This window comes from Molothrus ater, chromosome 18 (genome assembly GCF_012460135.2).
Source record: "Molothrus ater isolate BHLD 08-10-18 breed brown headed cowbird chromosome 18, BPBGC_Mater_1.1, whole genome shotgun sequence".
In the NCBI taxonomy this organism is placed as follows: Eukaryota; Metazoa; Chordata; class Aves; order Passeriformes; family Icteridae; genus Molothrus; species Molothrus ater.
Window position 1 is genome coordinate 7,735,790 of NC_050495.2, and position 16,163 is coordinate 7,751,952.

At 60.0% G+C, this 16,163-nt stretch overlaps 1 protein-coding gene across 1 annotated transcript; it reads right to left on the reverse strand.

Moving 5' to 3' along the window:
• Window positions 1-972: 972 nt before the first annotated feature.
• TBX1 (T-box transcription factor 1) lies at window positions 973-9,760 on the reverse strand. Its single transcript, XM_036393316.1, has 7 exons — window positions 9,288-9,760; window positions 5,994-6,095; window positions 4,419-4,590; window positions 4,040-4,195; window positions 2,577-2,644; window positions 2,270-2,370; window positions 973-1,528 (listed from the first exon to the last, which is right to left on the reverse strand). Exons 1-7 carry the CDS (start codon window positions 9,758-9,760, stop codon window positions 1,089-1,091), a joined length of 1,512 nt encoding a protein of 503 aa, XP_036249209.1. The 3' UTR covers window positions 973-1,088.
• Window positions 9,761-16,163: the final 6,403 nt, after the last annotated feature.

The window sequence follows — 16,163 nt, forward strand, 5'->3', positions numbered from 1 at the left end:
AAGGAACAACTACTGAATGAAGATACTGAAGGAAAAAGAAAAAGTACTTACCAGCATTAAGAGGGAAGATGCAGCAAGCAGGTAATGCAGAATAGATGCTTTAGAACTACTGCAGTTTGGGTCAGCCAAATATAAGGGGTGAACTAGTCAGAAAAAAAACCTGAAGTCCCTTTAAAAGGCACCTCCATGAGAGAGTATTCAAGAGCTCAGGAAAGGATGCAGGAAGGCAGAACCGTGTGAGGCTGCCTGGGAAGCAGGTGGGAAACACACAGCCTGAAATCTGCAGATATCCCCCCACCCCCAGGCTGGTTTTTAAACCTTTGCAGGTATTGTTGGGAAAACAAGATACAAACACAGCTGCACATGTCTGTGCTTCTGGCCATAGGCCCTTCTCAACAGCTCCAGAAAATGCTGCTATGGGTAAGGCATCCCAGTGAACCCCAAAACTTACAAGTGGGTCAGGGCCGGAGGAGAAGTGGGCAATTTGTTCTGGCAGTGAGGATTCAAAGCACTCCCTTAAACTAAACTCTGCTTCCCCAAGAATCGCCTCAAAGAACCACCTGAGCCACCTGTGAACCAGCCCCCGGTGTGCCCCGGGTTGGGAAAGACTGACACCGACAAGTGCAGGACAACACACGGCCCACGGCCGGCCCCACAGCCCCCGCTCGGTGCTCCCGTACAGGCCCCGGGGGCACCGCCAACACCAAACCTCCATCAGAAGGCCCGGCGGGCGAGTGAGAGGGGACAAGTCACTTCACTGCTGCCGCCTCACCGTCCTCCCACCGCATCCCAGCCGCCCGACGGTCCTCGGTGCCCGGCACGAACGGAGGCGCGGGGGAATAGAGAGATAAGGACATATGGCTTCATTTATCAAAGTGCAGCCGCGGGTCACACCGCGATGGAGCTCCCGGCACCGCCACCCCTCACAGCCCCCACAGGGCGGGGCGCGGGGCGGGGCCCGGCTGCCGGCGATTGGGCTGCCTGGCTGTCGATCAGGTCAAGCTGGCCAATCAGCTCACTCGTAAGGCGGGCGGTGGGGGAAAGGCGGGAAGGGGGAGGGCGGTGTCTCTCGTGCCGCCGGTGCCCCGTTACCGGGGCCCGTAGTCGTAGCCGGCGGGCGCTCCGGCCGGCGAGTACATGTTGGCGGCCGCCGCCGCTGCAGCCGCCGCGTTCATGTGGTGGTGATGATGATGGTGGTGGTAGCTGTGCCCGCGGATGCTGGGGAGGGGATAGGGGGCGGGCCGGCTCTTCGCCCCCAGGTAGTGGTCGTAGGCGGCGGCCGCCGCCGGCGGGTACTTGTAAGGATGGTGGTGCAGCGGCTCGGACGCGGCGGGCTCCAGGCGCAGTTCGTGGTGCGGCGGGCTGGGCCGGCCGCCGCCCGCCCCGGCCAGCGGCACCAGCCCGCCGCCTCCGCCCGGCAGCGCCGGGCTGAGCACGCGGGACATGAGCTGCTGGTGCGCGGCCTCGGCCTGGTGCAGCGCCGTCCCGCCGGCCTCCCGCTCGAACTCCCGCCGGCTCTCGGCAGCATCTACGGGGGCAACAGAGTCAGTGCGGCCGCGCCCGCGGGAGCGCATCCGCGCACACCGGGAAGAGGCCGCGAAGGGAAGAGCGGGGCGTGCAGCAGCGGCATGCGGCAGGAACGGGGCTGGCGGGACGGGACCTTCTGACTGCGATAAATGGAGTTGAGTTGACTGACAAGCTGGTACACGCCTGACATTTTTGCAATTGTGTAACACTAAACAAATACAGACTTCCCTTTATTTTGCAGGCCCGGTGTGCGTTGGAAGAAAGGCCTTCGGTTGTCGTTGCAGTTGTTTGCTCTGGGTAATGGAAAAGCAGTCAATGGGCAGAGGTGCTGTTCGACCTGACTGCAGCTCCTGAATGGAGTGGGTTGGCCCTAAATGCACTGCCGAGGCACATTAAAAGGGCAATGCAAGAAGGAACCTGTGGCCAGCACTGCATCTCTGCCTGAAAAGCTGAGTTTGTTGCTAAAAAGTCGAAAATGGGACACTTAAGGCAAGGGGCAGTGTTTTTTAAAGCAGCAAATTTTCTTAAGCACACAACAGCAAATGTTGTAGTCCAAGGAAGAATGAATTAGGCTATAAAAGCAGGTATTTTTCTTTAAAAAATAAGCGATAGCACAAAGCTCATTAGCAATGGGGCTGTGCACCAGCTCATTGAGCAAGGCTGGCCCCAAGCGTGCATGCACGGGCTGTGCAGGCCAACAGGGCCTGGGAGATGCGCTGGCCTGGCCACTCAGGGTTCTCACCTTTCTCTGTCCCATTCTGGTGGGCTGGGGAAGAGACTGGATTCCGGGATCTGGCAAAAGCGCTCATGAGAGGAAGAGGCCCCGGCCTGTGATTTCTGGGCCTGGAAGAGGAAGGGGAGAAGTGATACAGAGCTGATGGTCCAACAGAATGAACAATTTGAGTACTATCTCTCTGAGCTGCAGCTCGCAAATGGGGCCCAATATGGTGTCCCCCTCCATGAAACCCTTGTGCAAATGTAAGCTGGGCAGATACCTGTGAAATAGGGTGAGTGGGGTATTGCCATAACAAATAAAAGCATAGCCTTACCAGTCCTCAGGGTCACAGTCTCTGAATCCCTTGGCAAAAGGGTTGCTTGCAATCTTCAACTGCGTGATCTGTAAGAAGAAGTGGCAAAATGTCTCAAAGCAGCACACAGGGCTCCCTGGCCAAACAGTGTGTGTTCCTGAGCAGGCTTTGGGACTCAACAGTACTTGGTGTAACAGAGAGGATCCAGGTGGCTGGTGGAGCCAGGGTGTTCTCTGCCACAGAGCACAAACATGTGCTTTCCCTCTGTTAGAAAATGCGGGCTAACATGCTACCTAATATGAGTTCAAGGTGAAGGGAGAGGCAGTCTGAGTTGGCTGCAAAATCTGACTAAATGCACTTGTAAGAAAATGCCACATTATATGGGTCACCACTGGAGCAGTTAAGACAAATCACTGGATAAATCATACTTATGTATTTATTTAATTCGCCAGGGAGAAGGCAGGACATTTTCTATATTTAAGCAAATCCACGGATAAAGTATGTGATTGTGAGTTTCCGGAATGGGTTGAAAAACAAACTTTAAGCCCCTCAGTGACAGTTCCAGCCTTAGAGGTCAAACTGATAGAAAGCAGGAGAGAAAGAGCAGCTGTCCGGAGCCATCAGGCAAATGCCAGCCGGGGAGGGACTCCAGAGCCCCTTAAAGGCACAGCCTTTCTCTGGCCTCGCCGCCTCCACCGGGGCGAGGTGCGACCCGACCGCAGCATCCCAAAGGGAACTCAGGTCGATTTGCTCGGAGCCACTGCAGAGGGTGACACTTGCGTCGGTTGCTCAGGGACAGCCCTGGGACACAGCCCCGGCCTGCGCGGCATCGTCGCGGAGCGGGGCCGTTCGGAGCAGCGCTGAAAAGCCCCCGCTATGAAATCGTATTTCCACTCGCTGCTGGGATTCCTGCTCTTTACATTACACTGATGCGATTTAAAGGAGCAATTGGATTAACTGCTGCCCAGAGATCTGCATTAGATTGGGGTGGGGGAGTTGTGTTTCGTTTTGTTTCGTTTTTAACGTACAATTGTATTCTGAGGAGAGACAGACCGCTACGAACTTAAAGCAGTAAAATCGCAGATTTATCCAAACAAATTGTGAGTGACATTTCGCAGCGGGAAGCCTGTAGTTTCCCCACTAGCCCCGGTCTCGGCTTTACATAGGTAATGAGGTCCTCGGGCGGGGGGGAAGCTGGCGATGGGGCTAGAGCCCACATCGCTTCCTCAGCGTACACCGATGCAGTTCCGCGCAGCTCCCCGGCTATCGGGTTCCTAGCGCTGCCCGGAATGGGTTTAGCAGATGGGGAGAAGGCGGGAATACCCCCAGCCATCCCCGCCGCCGGCGGACACCCGCAGCCCGGCCTCCAGCCCCGGAGCCGGACGAAGGGGCTGAGCCAGCACCGGATGCACCCGCACCCATGGTACCTCCGGGGCGACCCCAACCCCCGCTTTCTGCTGCCCCGAGCTCCGCTGCTGCCTCACCCGGTGGTTCTGGTAGGCGGTCACCGCCGTGAAGCGCGTCTCCTCGAAGACGAAAGTTTTGAAGTTCTCCTCCGCGTACTTCTCGCTGTCTTTCCGGGGGTCCACGTAGACCACGTGAAAACGCGGCTGGTATCTGTGCATGGAGTTCAAAATGATCTGAATGATAAAACGAGCAAGGAGACAATAACTGATCCAGGCGGAGCATGGAGAGAGGAGAGCGCAGCCCCGGCCCTGCCGGCTCCACTGCCCGGGACAGCCGCGGGGCTGGGGCAGAGCCCGCGGGGAGGGGGCGGGCAGGGTCACCCCACGGGAATCATAGCGCGGGGAGTTCCCACCCCGTGCAGCCCCGTGTTGGACATTTTTACCCGGGAACACTTACATGCCCGTTGTCATCCAGCAAATTGTTGGTCAGCTTGAGCTTATCGAAGGAAACGATCTGCTTCATCCACTGCGCCCCTTTGGCCGGGGAGTCCGGGTGGTAATGGACTCTCCCGGGGGTGGCGGGGTCGGCTTTGCCAGCCACCAGCCAGGAGGAACTGTGGAAGGCGTACCTGCGGGAGGGAGAGGCACCCTCAGCCGCGGCCCGGGGGGCTCCCGCCCGCGTCCGTGCAGCGCTGCTCCCAACGACTGCAGCACCTGCGCCCGGCAGAACCCGGCCCGGCCCGGTCCCCCTGACCCACCGAGGGGGAAGCACCGCCTCTCCATCACTCCCGTTTCCCACGAGAGGAACGAGCTCTTTTCCGCAGCCAGAATTGCTGCGGAGGGGATATACTATTTTATCATGTCAGCGATGGAACTGTCGTGAGAGAAATCTGCAGGATGGAGGAAATTTATAGCTACCCATGTAGATTTGGGAGAGAAGCCACAAAAGCCTCCCCGTTCCTCTAAAAAAAAGGTGGAAAAAAGCCCTCTATACAGTAATATTCTCGCTTTAAGTGAAGAGTGGAAAGTTGTGTGTAGATTAATAACAGGTTCAGAATTCAGCAGTCTCATTTCATTCTTTCAAAGTACATATTCAACAGTAACATTTAAAACAGAGAAACCAATCTTCTATACACGTGTTTACTTTAAAAGCCAGTGTTTGCACAGGGGGAATTAGACACCATTGGACTTGAGCAGAAACATTACTTTTTAAAGATATACTCAATTGGATGTTATATATCCTACTTCCCTTGACAAGCAAACATTTCTAGGACGCCCTGAGAATTTGGATATCTGTCTAAATATTTATATATCGGACCCTGCGATTCCTACACAGGCTGCCTGCTCGGCGTCTCGATCTGAAGCTAAATACATAATGCGCTTTTCACTGTCTTAAAATTAAAGGGGCTCCAAACCAGACCGCATCACTGCCTTGTGAGTCGACAGTTTCCAAGGCCTTCCTACTCTGCCACTGGAAACAAGGGCAGGGTTTTGTGGCTTGGGTGGCTGGTGCCTTTCCAGAGCACAAAACCCACTCTCTTCACCCAAGCACCCAGGGAGCTCCCCAGCAGGCACGGCACAGCTTCGGGACATGCGCTGAGGGGCTACGGCACTCAAGGAGCACCGAGGGGATTTTTGTTAAGTGGCAAAGGGTGTTTGCCGGTGGAGATGTGTAGCAGTACAACAAGGAGAGCTTTTCTGGGCAGGACAAGGCAGCTCCTGCCCTGTGCCCTGTGGAAACCTGCCCTTCTGCCCATGCTGGTCTGGCCCCGGCTGCCTGTGAGCCTGGTGCGGAGGCTGAGGGGGCCCTGCAGTCCCGTGCAGCCGCTCCTGGCCCCAGACTCGTTGCAAGAGTGTGAAAGAGACCCCAGGTCAGTCACATCCCGTGTCCCCTCCCTGTCTCACACTGACAGGTGTCATGCCCAGGGGCACATCCCTGAACCCCCAGAGGTCAGGAGCAGAGGGTGGGCAGTGACCCACCAGCCCCTACGGCTCCAAGAACTGCGAGACAGGCCAGGGATTTGTTACTTGCCGGTATCGCTTGTCATCCACCGGGACGAAATCCATGAGGAGCATGTAGTCAGCCATAGGGTCCATCCCAAATATCTTCACCTGGAAGGTGGGGAACATGCGCCTGGCACAGAGAGGAGAGAGAAGTGCTATGCTGAGGAGCAGCAGGGAGCCCCGAGGGGTCGGCGCAGGTCTCTTCCCCTCCAGCTGCTCCAGTACCCTCCCAGTTGTGATGCTAAGTCCCCTCGCAGAAACTGCTGGCCAGAAGAAGAGGCAGATACACCCAAGCTGCCTGGGGAGACTGGCTGCCGTGTTCCCCAGCCCTCAGCAGCATCCTGAAAGGTGAGCCGGAGGGTCCTGCCTCTCCCACTGGCTCAGGGACCGTTCATGTCAGGCACCCGAAATGCTCCACCAAGGTGGAACGGAGAGGACAGGGGAAACAAGAGCATCCTCGGCCTTTGCTATGGGGAGATCAAGTGAAAATAATTTTTTCCCCGTGGTTTCCCCATCATTTTAGCTGACCTGACTGGAGGCAAATGCAAGGCATTACCCTGTCTGCAGACCCGCACTCAAGCTCGGCAGCCCGTGGGGGTCAAATCTAAAAACTCCAGCAAACGACACGAGGTGATTGAGTTCCCACCTGTACCCACCAAACTGCGTCAGTTTGAAAGCAGTGGTTACAGCAACAGCCCCTAAGGCCAGCGGGAGACCTCTCCCATCCCGGAGGGGCAAACGCTCCCTCTCGGCGGGCAAGGGCTAGAGGGCAACGGGGATGGTCCCAGAAAACCCCGTCCCGGATCCACTTCTTTGCAAGAGCCCGGCCGGGCTCCCGCTCCTGCACCTTTGCGGAACGAAAGGGGGAGCGGAAAGGAGCCCAGGGCTCTGGAGTTGGGCAGGCCAGCCCCCGCGGCTGCTCCCCCGGTTCTTCTCCGCGCAGGCCCCCGGGGACCCAAAGCTAAGCCGAAACGTGGATCCCACGCTCAGGGAGGGTACGATTCCTTCAGGGGGCTGCAGTACAAATGCGATCGGCGGTGGGCTAAGGGAAGGGGCCGGGACGGTCCACCCGTCCTCCCTCCTGCATCTGCACACACGGGTACCAGGGCCTCGCCCGCAGCTCCCCGGCGGCACACGCCGATGAAGCGCCCTGGCGTCGGGGCTCCTTATGGCTTCGTTTTGTTTTATAGAATAGCAAAGCAAGCGAGCGCCTATAGGCAATATTTCGGGAAGGGTGTTTGCAGCCGTTGAAAAACCAAAGCCCCACGGCCCCCTGAACAAACAGCCCGATCAAACCCGGACACAGAGAGCCTCCCCGGCTCGTTCTCGGGGCACACGGCCGGACCTGTTGTTCTGTGCCCCTTCCCCCCTCTGAGGGGCGATGGGTCAGCGCGCCTCTGGCTCCGCAGCTCTTCCACAGCGGGCCCAGCACTGCCGGGCTGCATCGGGATCGGGCAGCTACGTCTCCCTCCCCGTAAGGCTTCAGCAAACTCTGGAGGACGTTTTCAGTCGCTCCCTCTGTTATTATTATTTTTAAACATGAAAAAGCCCCCATTAGCTCCAATTCCGGTGTTTCTTGTTCTAAAACTTAGATTTAAAACAAACAACCTGAGATGATAAGACCCATCTAGACAAACAGCAGGGCCAGCCCAGAGGTGCTGGAAGAGAACAGGCTTTGCAGCGCCTTCCCCGAGCCTTTTCCTGCTGGTTGTACCTCGTTTTCTCCTGTTTTTACTCGCTTGTCTGGAGTTTCGACTGTGCCATAAAGTAAACGAAGAAAAGGGTGGGAGAAAAGCCCCCGATTAAATTCGAATTGGTTAATTTCCGAAGCCTTTTGAAACGGGATATTTGCAATCCTTCCGCTCTTCTTGGAGAGCTAAGAAAGCCAGATCGAAGAACTCCTGTTTGCAGAGAGCCTCCGCCTGGAGCCTGAACGACCTTTTCCGCTAAGGAAAGCAACGCCGAGCCCGGCGCCGGGCTCAGGGGCCGCGGCCGGAGACAGCGGGCTGTGCGACCCGGCGCCGGGGCAGGCACCGTCTGCGGGAAATTCCGCCCGGGTCCCGCAGCGCAGCGCCGGCTGCTTTTGCACCGGGCACCACGGTGATTGTTTCATTTTAGGAAATTGCTAATATTAAAAAAAAACGCACCCAAACTTAAATGGCCACTGCGTACATGTACGTATGTTTCTTTCTTTTTTTTTCTTTTTTTTCTTTTGCACTTTCGGGACCCTCAAAATCGCTGACGGGAGAGCGGGAGCGCACGGCCGCGGTCACAGCTCTTGCCAGACCGTTCGGAGCGGAGTCCGACCCTCTCCCCCGGCCGGCCGTCCCGCCGCAGTCAGCCCCGGGGCGAACTGAGAGCAAGCAACGGGGGATCCCTTAATTTGTTTGTTTTTCTTTTCTCCCCCCCGCCGAATCGCTTTAAACCAAGGGAAGACTCAGAACCTGGACAATTCGCAGCTCTGCCGGAGCCTGGCGGGGAAAGCCTCGTAGCGCTGCCCGAGCCGCCGCGGCCGCGGCGCTTCCCGGGGATCTCCATTAAATGCAGTAACTAAGAACTGTAATTGGGACTCCTCTTCCCCCCATATGTTTTGCTCGTTCCTAACGCGATCGCATCAGCCGCTTTCTTTGTTCCCTGCCCAGGAGCGGGGTCCTGGCCCCGGAACCGCTCCGCGGCGGCCGGAGCAGAGCTGAGAGGAGCCGCGTTCAGCCGGGCTCGTTACTCGATAATCGGGAAATACAACAGTCCTGGAACGCGTTTCAAGGTGCAGAATTAGGGTCTGTTCGCGTCTCCGCCGGAAGGAAAACATCTGCCCGTGCTAAGAATGTATTTAGCAGGTTTTGCACGGTTTGCGTGTTGTTTTTTTCCTTCCCCCGTATCGTTGCTGTCCGCCCCGGGAACACCACACACACCGTCCTCCGTAAACACGGATCAAAGTCCCGTGTGGGGTCGCAGCCGAAGGCGCCCGGAGGAGCACAGCGCCCTTTTAAGCGGGAGTGAAACCCAGTGCCCTGCCTGCTGTCCTCCGCACGCCTTCGCCGTCAGCCCGCAGCAGCAGCCGCGCGTTCTTCTGCAGCACCGAGGCCTTCGGGCCGCAAGAGCTCGCAGATTTCGCCCCAGGAGAAGCGCAAGGATCAAATGACGGCGACCGCCGGGCCGGGCCGGGCCGCTCCGCGACTCGCCCTTGGGCAGCAACTTCAATCTCCCCCCAAACCGCGAATTCAACCACTCGCACCGGATTCTCCCGCCCCGACTGGCCTGGGTGCCCGGGTCCGGAGGGAGCGGCTGGAAAGCCGGGGCCGCTCGGGAGCTCCGCACTGACCTGCCTGCCTTGGTGACGATCATCTCGGTGCCCAGCTGGTTGAACTCGTCCCACAACGCCTTCATCTCTAGTTGGACGCTCACGTTGGCCACCTTCGGGTTCTTCTTCACCGGCGCCTTGGCCGCGGCGGCCGCCCCCGTAGAGCAGCCCGAGACTGCGGCCGGCCCCGCAGCGGCTCCACCGGCGCCCTCGGGCTGCTCGGGGCCTGGGGGCGGCGGGTTGGTCCCGGCCGCCGCCGCCGCCCCGCCGAAAGGGTAGCCGTGCTGGGGCTGGGGCGGCGGGTGCGGGTGCTGCTGAGCCGTGCAGGGCTCGTAGTGCGGCGGCTCATGCTGTCCGTACGGGTCCCCCGGGGAGGGGGAGAGGTGGTACCCCCCGGAGGCGTTCAGGCTGCTCAGGCTGTTGGCCGTGAAAGCTGCAACATCGCAAAAATGGGACAGCTGGGTGAGCCAGGGGCTGGAGATAGCTGAAATCATTCCAAAAACAAGCGGTCAGGGCTCCGCTCCGGCTCCCGCTTTCCCCCCAGCTCCGCGCCGCTCCGCGCGGCCCCCGCCTCCGCACCGGCTCCGCGGGGTGCCCTCCGCCTCCTCTCCTGCCCCGCGCCCAGCCCAGCGGGGCGCCTCCCCCTTTCCGCTTTGCTTGGCCCCAGCCCCGCTCCCCCCGGGGCAGGCGGGGAGCTCGCTGCTCCCGCTGCCTGCCTGCCTAGGCTTCTTTTTTTTTTTCTTTTTTTTTTCTTCTTTTTTTTTTCTTTTGCAAACCCGAGAGGTCTGCCAAGAGCCTCGGCGGTGCAAAGCCCGTGCTATCTCTGCAGGCCTCCCTCGCCACACACCACTTGGGACAAAGCAAACTCCCTCCTTTCGCCCCCTCTCCAAAAAATTGAGAGAAAAAAAAAATAGAGGAGTGGGGAAACTCAGAGAAAGAAATCGGCTCTTATTTCCGTGTAGCTACTACTGCAGGTACGTCCTTCACTCTGGAGCCGCGGGGCTGCGGCTGACAGGGGAAGTCGGATCTGGTTTGGCAATGCCCCATTCCTTCCATCCCCGGACGAGAAAGAGGAAGAGGCCGGGACCAGAGCAAAGCTCGGGGTTCGCGCCGAGGAGCACCGGGACGAACCCGGCTGCGCAGCCCTCGGCCGCTGGCCCGAGAGGGCCCCGCGGCGCATGAAGGCCGCCCGGCGGAGCGGCCGCTCCTTCGGCTCCCCTCCGATGCTGAAAGGCTCCTCGAGGTCCCGGGGGTCTCTTGCGTTATTTCCGACGCAGCCCCCCAGGCCGGACAGGGGCTGCAGAGCCGGTGGGAGCCAAGCCCCGGCCTGCCGGTGCCTCAGGCACGGCCGGCGCTGTCGGGGGATGCTTTCAGCACCTCTGAGAAGACGCGAGTCCCAGCGGCGGAGCCGTCGAAAGCTGCTACCGGGCCACGGGCAATGCCTTTCTCTAAGGGAGGGCTACAGGGGCCCAGGCGTACCGGGAGAAACGGCAAAGCCTCCCCCGACCGGCTCCGCGGGCAGGCCGCGTTCTGTGCGCTGCCCCTGGCCCGGCCGCCGGCACGGGCCGTGCGAAAGCCCTCGAGTACGCGGTGCCCGGCGGTCCCGTCCCCGCAGCCCTGCGGGGCCGAGCGCGGCACTCACCTTCCATGTCCCTGGTGACGGTGCTGAAGTGCATCTTCTGAGGGCGGCAGCCGGGGCGGGCGGGCGCGCTGCGGCCGCCGCGGCGCTCCTCCAGCTCTCCTTTCCCTGCTTGCTCGGCGGCGGCGACTGAAATCAGAGAGGCGATACTGAAAGCATTTGCCTTGGGAGACAGAGGGCTGTTTTCGTCCATAGGGGAGACACCAATGCAGGAGCAGCAGGCGCGGCAGCCTCCCACCACGAGCCCCCCCCCCCTCCCACCCCCTAACTCCCCTCCTTTCTACCGCACCATCCAGGGAGGTGCGAACGAGACCCCCTCCTTCCAGACGGGGGGGGAGGGGTGGGGAAGGGAAACTTAAAAAAAAAAATAAATGCAACAGAAAACAACCTAAACCCTCGCCCCCCCGGGAAGGGCGTTGGGGAACAAGAAACTTCCCCGGGTCCCTTTGTAGCTAGCGCCGAGCACCGCAAAGGCGGACCGAGCTCTGTCAGCGAGACGGGACCGGGGGGCAACAAATAAATAATCCACGAATTTCTTTCCCGGGGTGTCCATTTCTCACCACCCTCCCCCCTTCCCCAATTCGTTCCCTGCGATTTATTAATTCATTTTCTGTCTTCCCTTCCCCTCAACCACCACCTCCTGCTTCTGCCCCCCTCGTCCCCTCCTTTTCTCCTGCACGAAGGGAAAGTGTCTCCCTTATAGGCGCTTTCCCCATTCAGTGGCTGGGAGGCGTCACATGGAAGCCGGGGGTGTTTGCCTGCAGAAGCGGCGGCGACGGCGGCGAAAGCGAAGTGAAACTCCTGCCGAGACGGTGTCAAAGGGCTGGGGAGGCCCTTCCCCGCCTCCCGGGCACGGCGAGCGGCCGCCGGGGAGGGATGGGATGTGCTGCGGGGCGGGCGGAGGGGCCGGCGGTGTCAATCACGGCGCCGGGAGCCGGCCGACGGGAAGGGAAGAGCCGAGCCGAGCCGAGCCGAGCCCGGCGTCACGCTGCGGATGTCCGGCACCGAGAGAAGGGATAGCTCTTTTCCTCCAGCTCGCATGCACTGCGGGGCTGGGGGCAACCCTCGGGACTCGGTGGCCGCGGGGACCCGTGGTCTGAGCCGCCGCAGCAGGCGGGGTCTGGGCACGTCAGGGTGAGCAGCGGGTGCAGGTACTGCCGGCCGCTTCGCTCGGATGGGACTCCGCTAGCCCTGGGCCACCAGACTCCCAAAGCGCCTGCCAGCATTCCAGCATTTCCTTCGTCAATTAAAAATAATAATAAAAAAAAAAAAAAAAAAAAAAAAAAAGCGGAGAAAACGGAAAGCAACGAACGAGGCGGTAGGCGAGCTCCTGCTTAGCCCAGCGCCAGAGCCCGCTTCGTCGGCAGCACCTGCACGGCCCGTCTGGGCCTGGAGCCGCGCCCGGTTCCCTTCCCTGCCCCGGCGAGGACGAGGCGCTACTCACCGCCCGCTCCCGGCCCCTCGGAGCGCCGCGGCGTTCCCCAGGCCCTTCTTTCGCATCGGCGCGGGGCAAGGCGATGCGCCCGCCCTGCCGGGTCCGGCCCAGCCCGGGTACCAGTACCAGTCTCGGTCCGCGCCCCGGTGCCGGTCACTCCGGGCGGGTTGCTGCACCGATGTCCCGGGGAATTGCCCCGACGGGGCGGGCGGAGCCGTGGGGCGCGCCGGTGGCTACCGTCGCGGTGGGGGTTGCATAACCCGAGCGATGCGCGGAGAGCCGGAGTGAGCAAGCGGGTTATATATAGCTGCCCTGTCTGTAGCCTGCGGGGCTTGATTCTTCTGTTGAAATATTATCTTTGGATGTGGTAAAAATATTTGCAGAGAAAAATCTAGACTACTCTTACATATTTGAGCATATGTTCCTGCAGCTAACGGCATAAGGGCAGAGCGTGACATGATCGGTGTTTTGTTTCTTTGCTGCTGCTGCTGGCAGCGCGGTTCCTGGCCGGGGCAGCTTCTGTCGCGGGCTCGGGGACACGTCACGGAGAAGACAGTCCCGGTACTGACCCGCGCTGCTCACCTGGCGGCAATACAAGAAAGAGGGGAAGGGATTTCGTTTGGGCACCCCGGGGCAATATCGGAGGAAAGCGAGGAGCCGCGGGTGAGAACTCCAAGCCGCCTCCGGGGAACTCAAGGGCTGATGCGAGCGGGACGCTGATGTCCCTTCCCCGCGGTATGCTTGGCTTTGGACAGCCTCTGCTCCAGGAGGAAAGAAAATAGTTCCCCTGGAAATTAAGAAAAAAACCCGAAACCAACGCCCCAGCAGAGATTGGGGTTGCAGTCCCTGCCTTAGTTGCCCGCACCGTTTCCCAGGTTTATTCCTTTCTCCTTTCCTGCTCCTTCCTTAAAACTCCAGCTGTAAGCGACACCACGTCGGGGACAGCCCGGGCGTGGACCGGTCCCTCGGCCTGTCCACCCGGCCGGGGGTGTCGGGGCTGAGTGATGTCTACCAGGAACAGAGGACCCGCCGGGAATCGTTGTCACCTGGGCGGCAGCGGAGCGCGTCCCCGCCAAATGGCGGGGCTGAAGCCTCGAAACCCCAAATCCCAGAGAGTAGACCCCGCCGCCCCGCTCCCACATCCCCTGCCTGGCCTCGCAGACACGCGGGGTTCCTACACGCGTGAGCAGCGCCGGGCGGAGCTGAGACAATGGAGAGGGAAAACCACCCTGTCTGCCCTGCCAACAGGGACCCCGCAGGGACAGAACCCACCCGAGGGAGAGGGTGGCACGGCGCTCTGCAGCAAGCGGAGTCGACCCCTTTCCTGCACCGCGAAAAGGGCCCAGAGGTCGCATTTGACAGAAGTCCCGAGGACGCATGTCCTCTTTCCTCGACCGCTCCTCATCGGCGGAGCGCTGCAAAGCGCATCCAGTCTCGACGCGGGGTTGCTAACCCCGCCGTTAGCCATAACTGCTGTGCCCCGGCTCTGCATTCGTCCAGAGCACGGGTGTGTTTGTTAGGATCGAGCCCAGAGGTTCTGCTCCCCGCAGCTCATACTTCGCCCGAGCAGGTGGGAGGAGAGGTCGAGGTTGTCCCGCCGCCTCTCCTCCGGAACGGCTCTGCGGTGAGAAAACGCCAAGAGCTCGATGCGGAAAAAGGGTTGGGACACCTTTCCCCCTTTTCCCTCATCCTCCGTGGACGCACATCTGCTTCGTCCAGAAAAGATGTAGCCCGATGGCTCAAAAGCCTGCGGTGGCACCGAGGAATGCAAAGCGTGGCAATGACTCGCGCATTCCCCACGACAGCAACTCCCAAGTCCCGGGGCGGCCCCCGAGGCCGAGCATCGCCGTGTTCCTGCCGCTCCACCACCTTTCCCGACCCTCCCGCAATAAACATCCGCTGGAACCCCGTACCCTGTTTGGGCCCCGCACCCCATCATCCCCCAGACCTTTCAGGCAATGCGGACACCCCTGGCTCCTGCCTTCGTCCTCCCTCGCAGGGGACTCCCTGCCGGCACTGTTCCCCACGGGCCGGGCTACGTGTCCGTGGTCACGGACACTCACACCGACCCATGGCCCTGATGCTGCAGAGGTGCCCGGGTCCCCCAAGCCGGGTTCCTCCGCGCACCCCGAGCACAGGCTGTGATACCCGAGTGTCGCGGCCCCGATGGGCTGTCCCCGCGTCCCCGGGGCCTGGCTGGGACACAGCCCCACTGTGCCGCCTTCCCTGCGTCCGCCCTCCGCACTCACCCCTCCGCCAGCATCTCTCCACTCGTCCCTCCCGCGATCCCTCCTTTCTGCCCGCTCCCCCGGCCCTTGCCCGGCCCCGCCGTCCCTCCCGCCCCCAACCTCTGCACCCCGGCTGGCCCCTGGCGAGCCCGGGCTTTCGGAAAGGGGGGGGCGCAGACTCTGCAGGGGAGCTGGGGGCGGCCTCGCACGGCGCGGCTCGGCTCGGCCTTGGCACGGCCGTGGGGCAGCAAATAACTATCGGGAGGACAAGGGCAAGGAGCCGGGGCCGGGACCCCGCGGGGCTGGGAGGCGGCCCCGGAGCCCGCGCACAGCAGCGCACACGCGGTGCCTCCGCACGCTCCGCACAACAGCCCAGCGGCCAGCAGGAACCCCGCGGCCCCGCCGCAGCAGCACCGCCCGTGCAGCACGGGAAAGGCTGACGCTGCCTCGCTGGTGCTGATTGTGCTGGAGGAAAAAAAAAAGATTCGCAGGGGTTCAACTAACGGGAACCGCGGAGGTTTACGGGTTCGTTGTAAGGGTGGAAATAAAGAGGACACCGGGGACATTTCGGCAGGTGAAAAAAGCCTGAAGTTCCCGCGGGTCCTGGGAAAAACGGGGATTTTCTGGCGTTTAATTTGAGACCGTTATCGATGAGTACTTTTCTTATATTTACAGCTATCCTCGTTATTATTCCGACTACGGCGACTGTTAGCATGATTTTGCAACTGACGTTTGTACGGAAATAAACGAATCTCTTTTAAAAAATCAAACGTGTGAACCACGTCTCACCGAAAAAGACAGTGAAATAGAAAATAGGGCAAAACAGACGAAAGATAGAAAGACAGAAAGACAGACAGACAGAAAGAAAGGAAGGAAGAAAGAAAGAGCATTAAGAAAAAAAACCAGAAAAAATGGAAAGAGAAAGAAGGAAAGAAAAAGAAAAAAGAAGATAAAAAAGAGGAAGGAAAGGAAAGGAAAGAAAGGAAAGGAAAGGAAAGGAAAGGAAAGGAAAGGAAAGGAAAGGAAAGGAAAGGAAAGGAAAGGAAAGGAAAGGAAAGGAAAGGAAAGGAAAGGAAAGGAAAGGAAAGGAAAGGAAAGGAAAGGAAAGGAAAGGAAAGGAAAGGAAAGGAAAGGAAAGGAAAGGAAAGGAAAGAAGAAGAAGAGAAGAGAAGAGAAGAGAAGAGAAGAGAAGAGAAGAGAAGAGAAGAGAAGAGAAGAGAAGAGAAGAGAAGAGAAGAGAAGAGACAACGGGAAGACATCCAAACGGATAAATACGAACGAACGAAAAGCCAAGCAGACAGAGCCCGAGCTCCTCGGCAGCCGCTTTGCCCACCGGAGCGGTTTGGGCTGGGGGCATTGGCACCCACGGCCCGGCGCCAGTCGCCGTCCCTGCGCGGGGCTCCGCGGGGGTTCAGTGCCCCTCTGCAGCTCCTGGTTCCTCCGGGCCGCCGGGTGCCGAGCGGGGATTTCACCCGCCTGGCCCGTCCGGCGGCAGCGCGGCAGGTGCGCGGCCCCGCGCAGCGCGGCTCGGCCCCGGCGGCGGCAGCGGCGGCGCAGCGGGCACCTGAGAGCGCACGGCAGCGGCGTCTGCACAG

What these genes read in the sequence shown, in the direction of transcription:
- TBX1 (XM_036393316.1), bottom strand. Translation starts at nt 9,760, where the DNA reads ATGATTTCAGCTATCTCCAGCCCCTGGCTCACCCAGCTGTCCCATTTT. An exon ending in GTGGATGACAAGCGATACCG is followed by an intron (nt 4,591 to 5,993) that starts GCAAGTAACAAA and finishes TCCCTCCCGCAG; the next exon opens with GTACGCCTTCCACAGTTCCT. An exon ending in TGCTGGATGACAACGGGCAT is followed by an intron (nt 4,196 to 4,418) that starts GTAAGTGTTCCC and finishes TTTATCATTCAG; the next exon opens with ATCATTTTGAACTCCATGCA.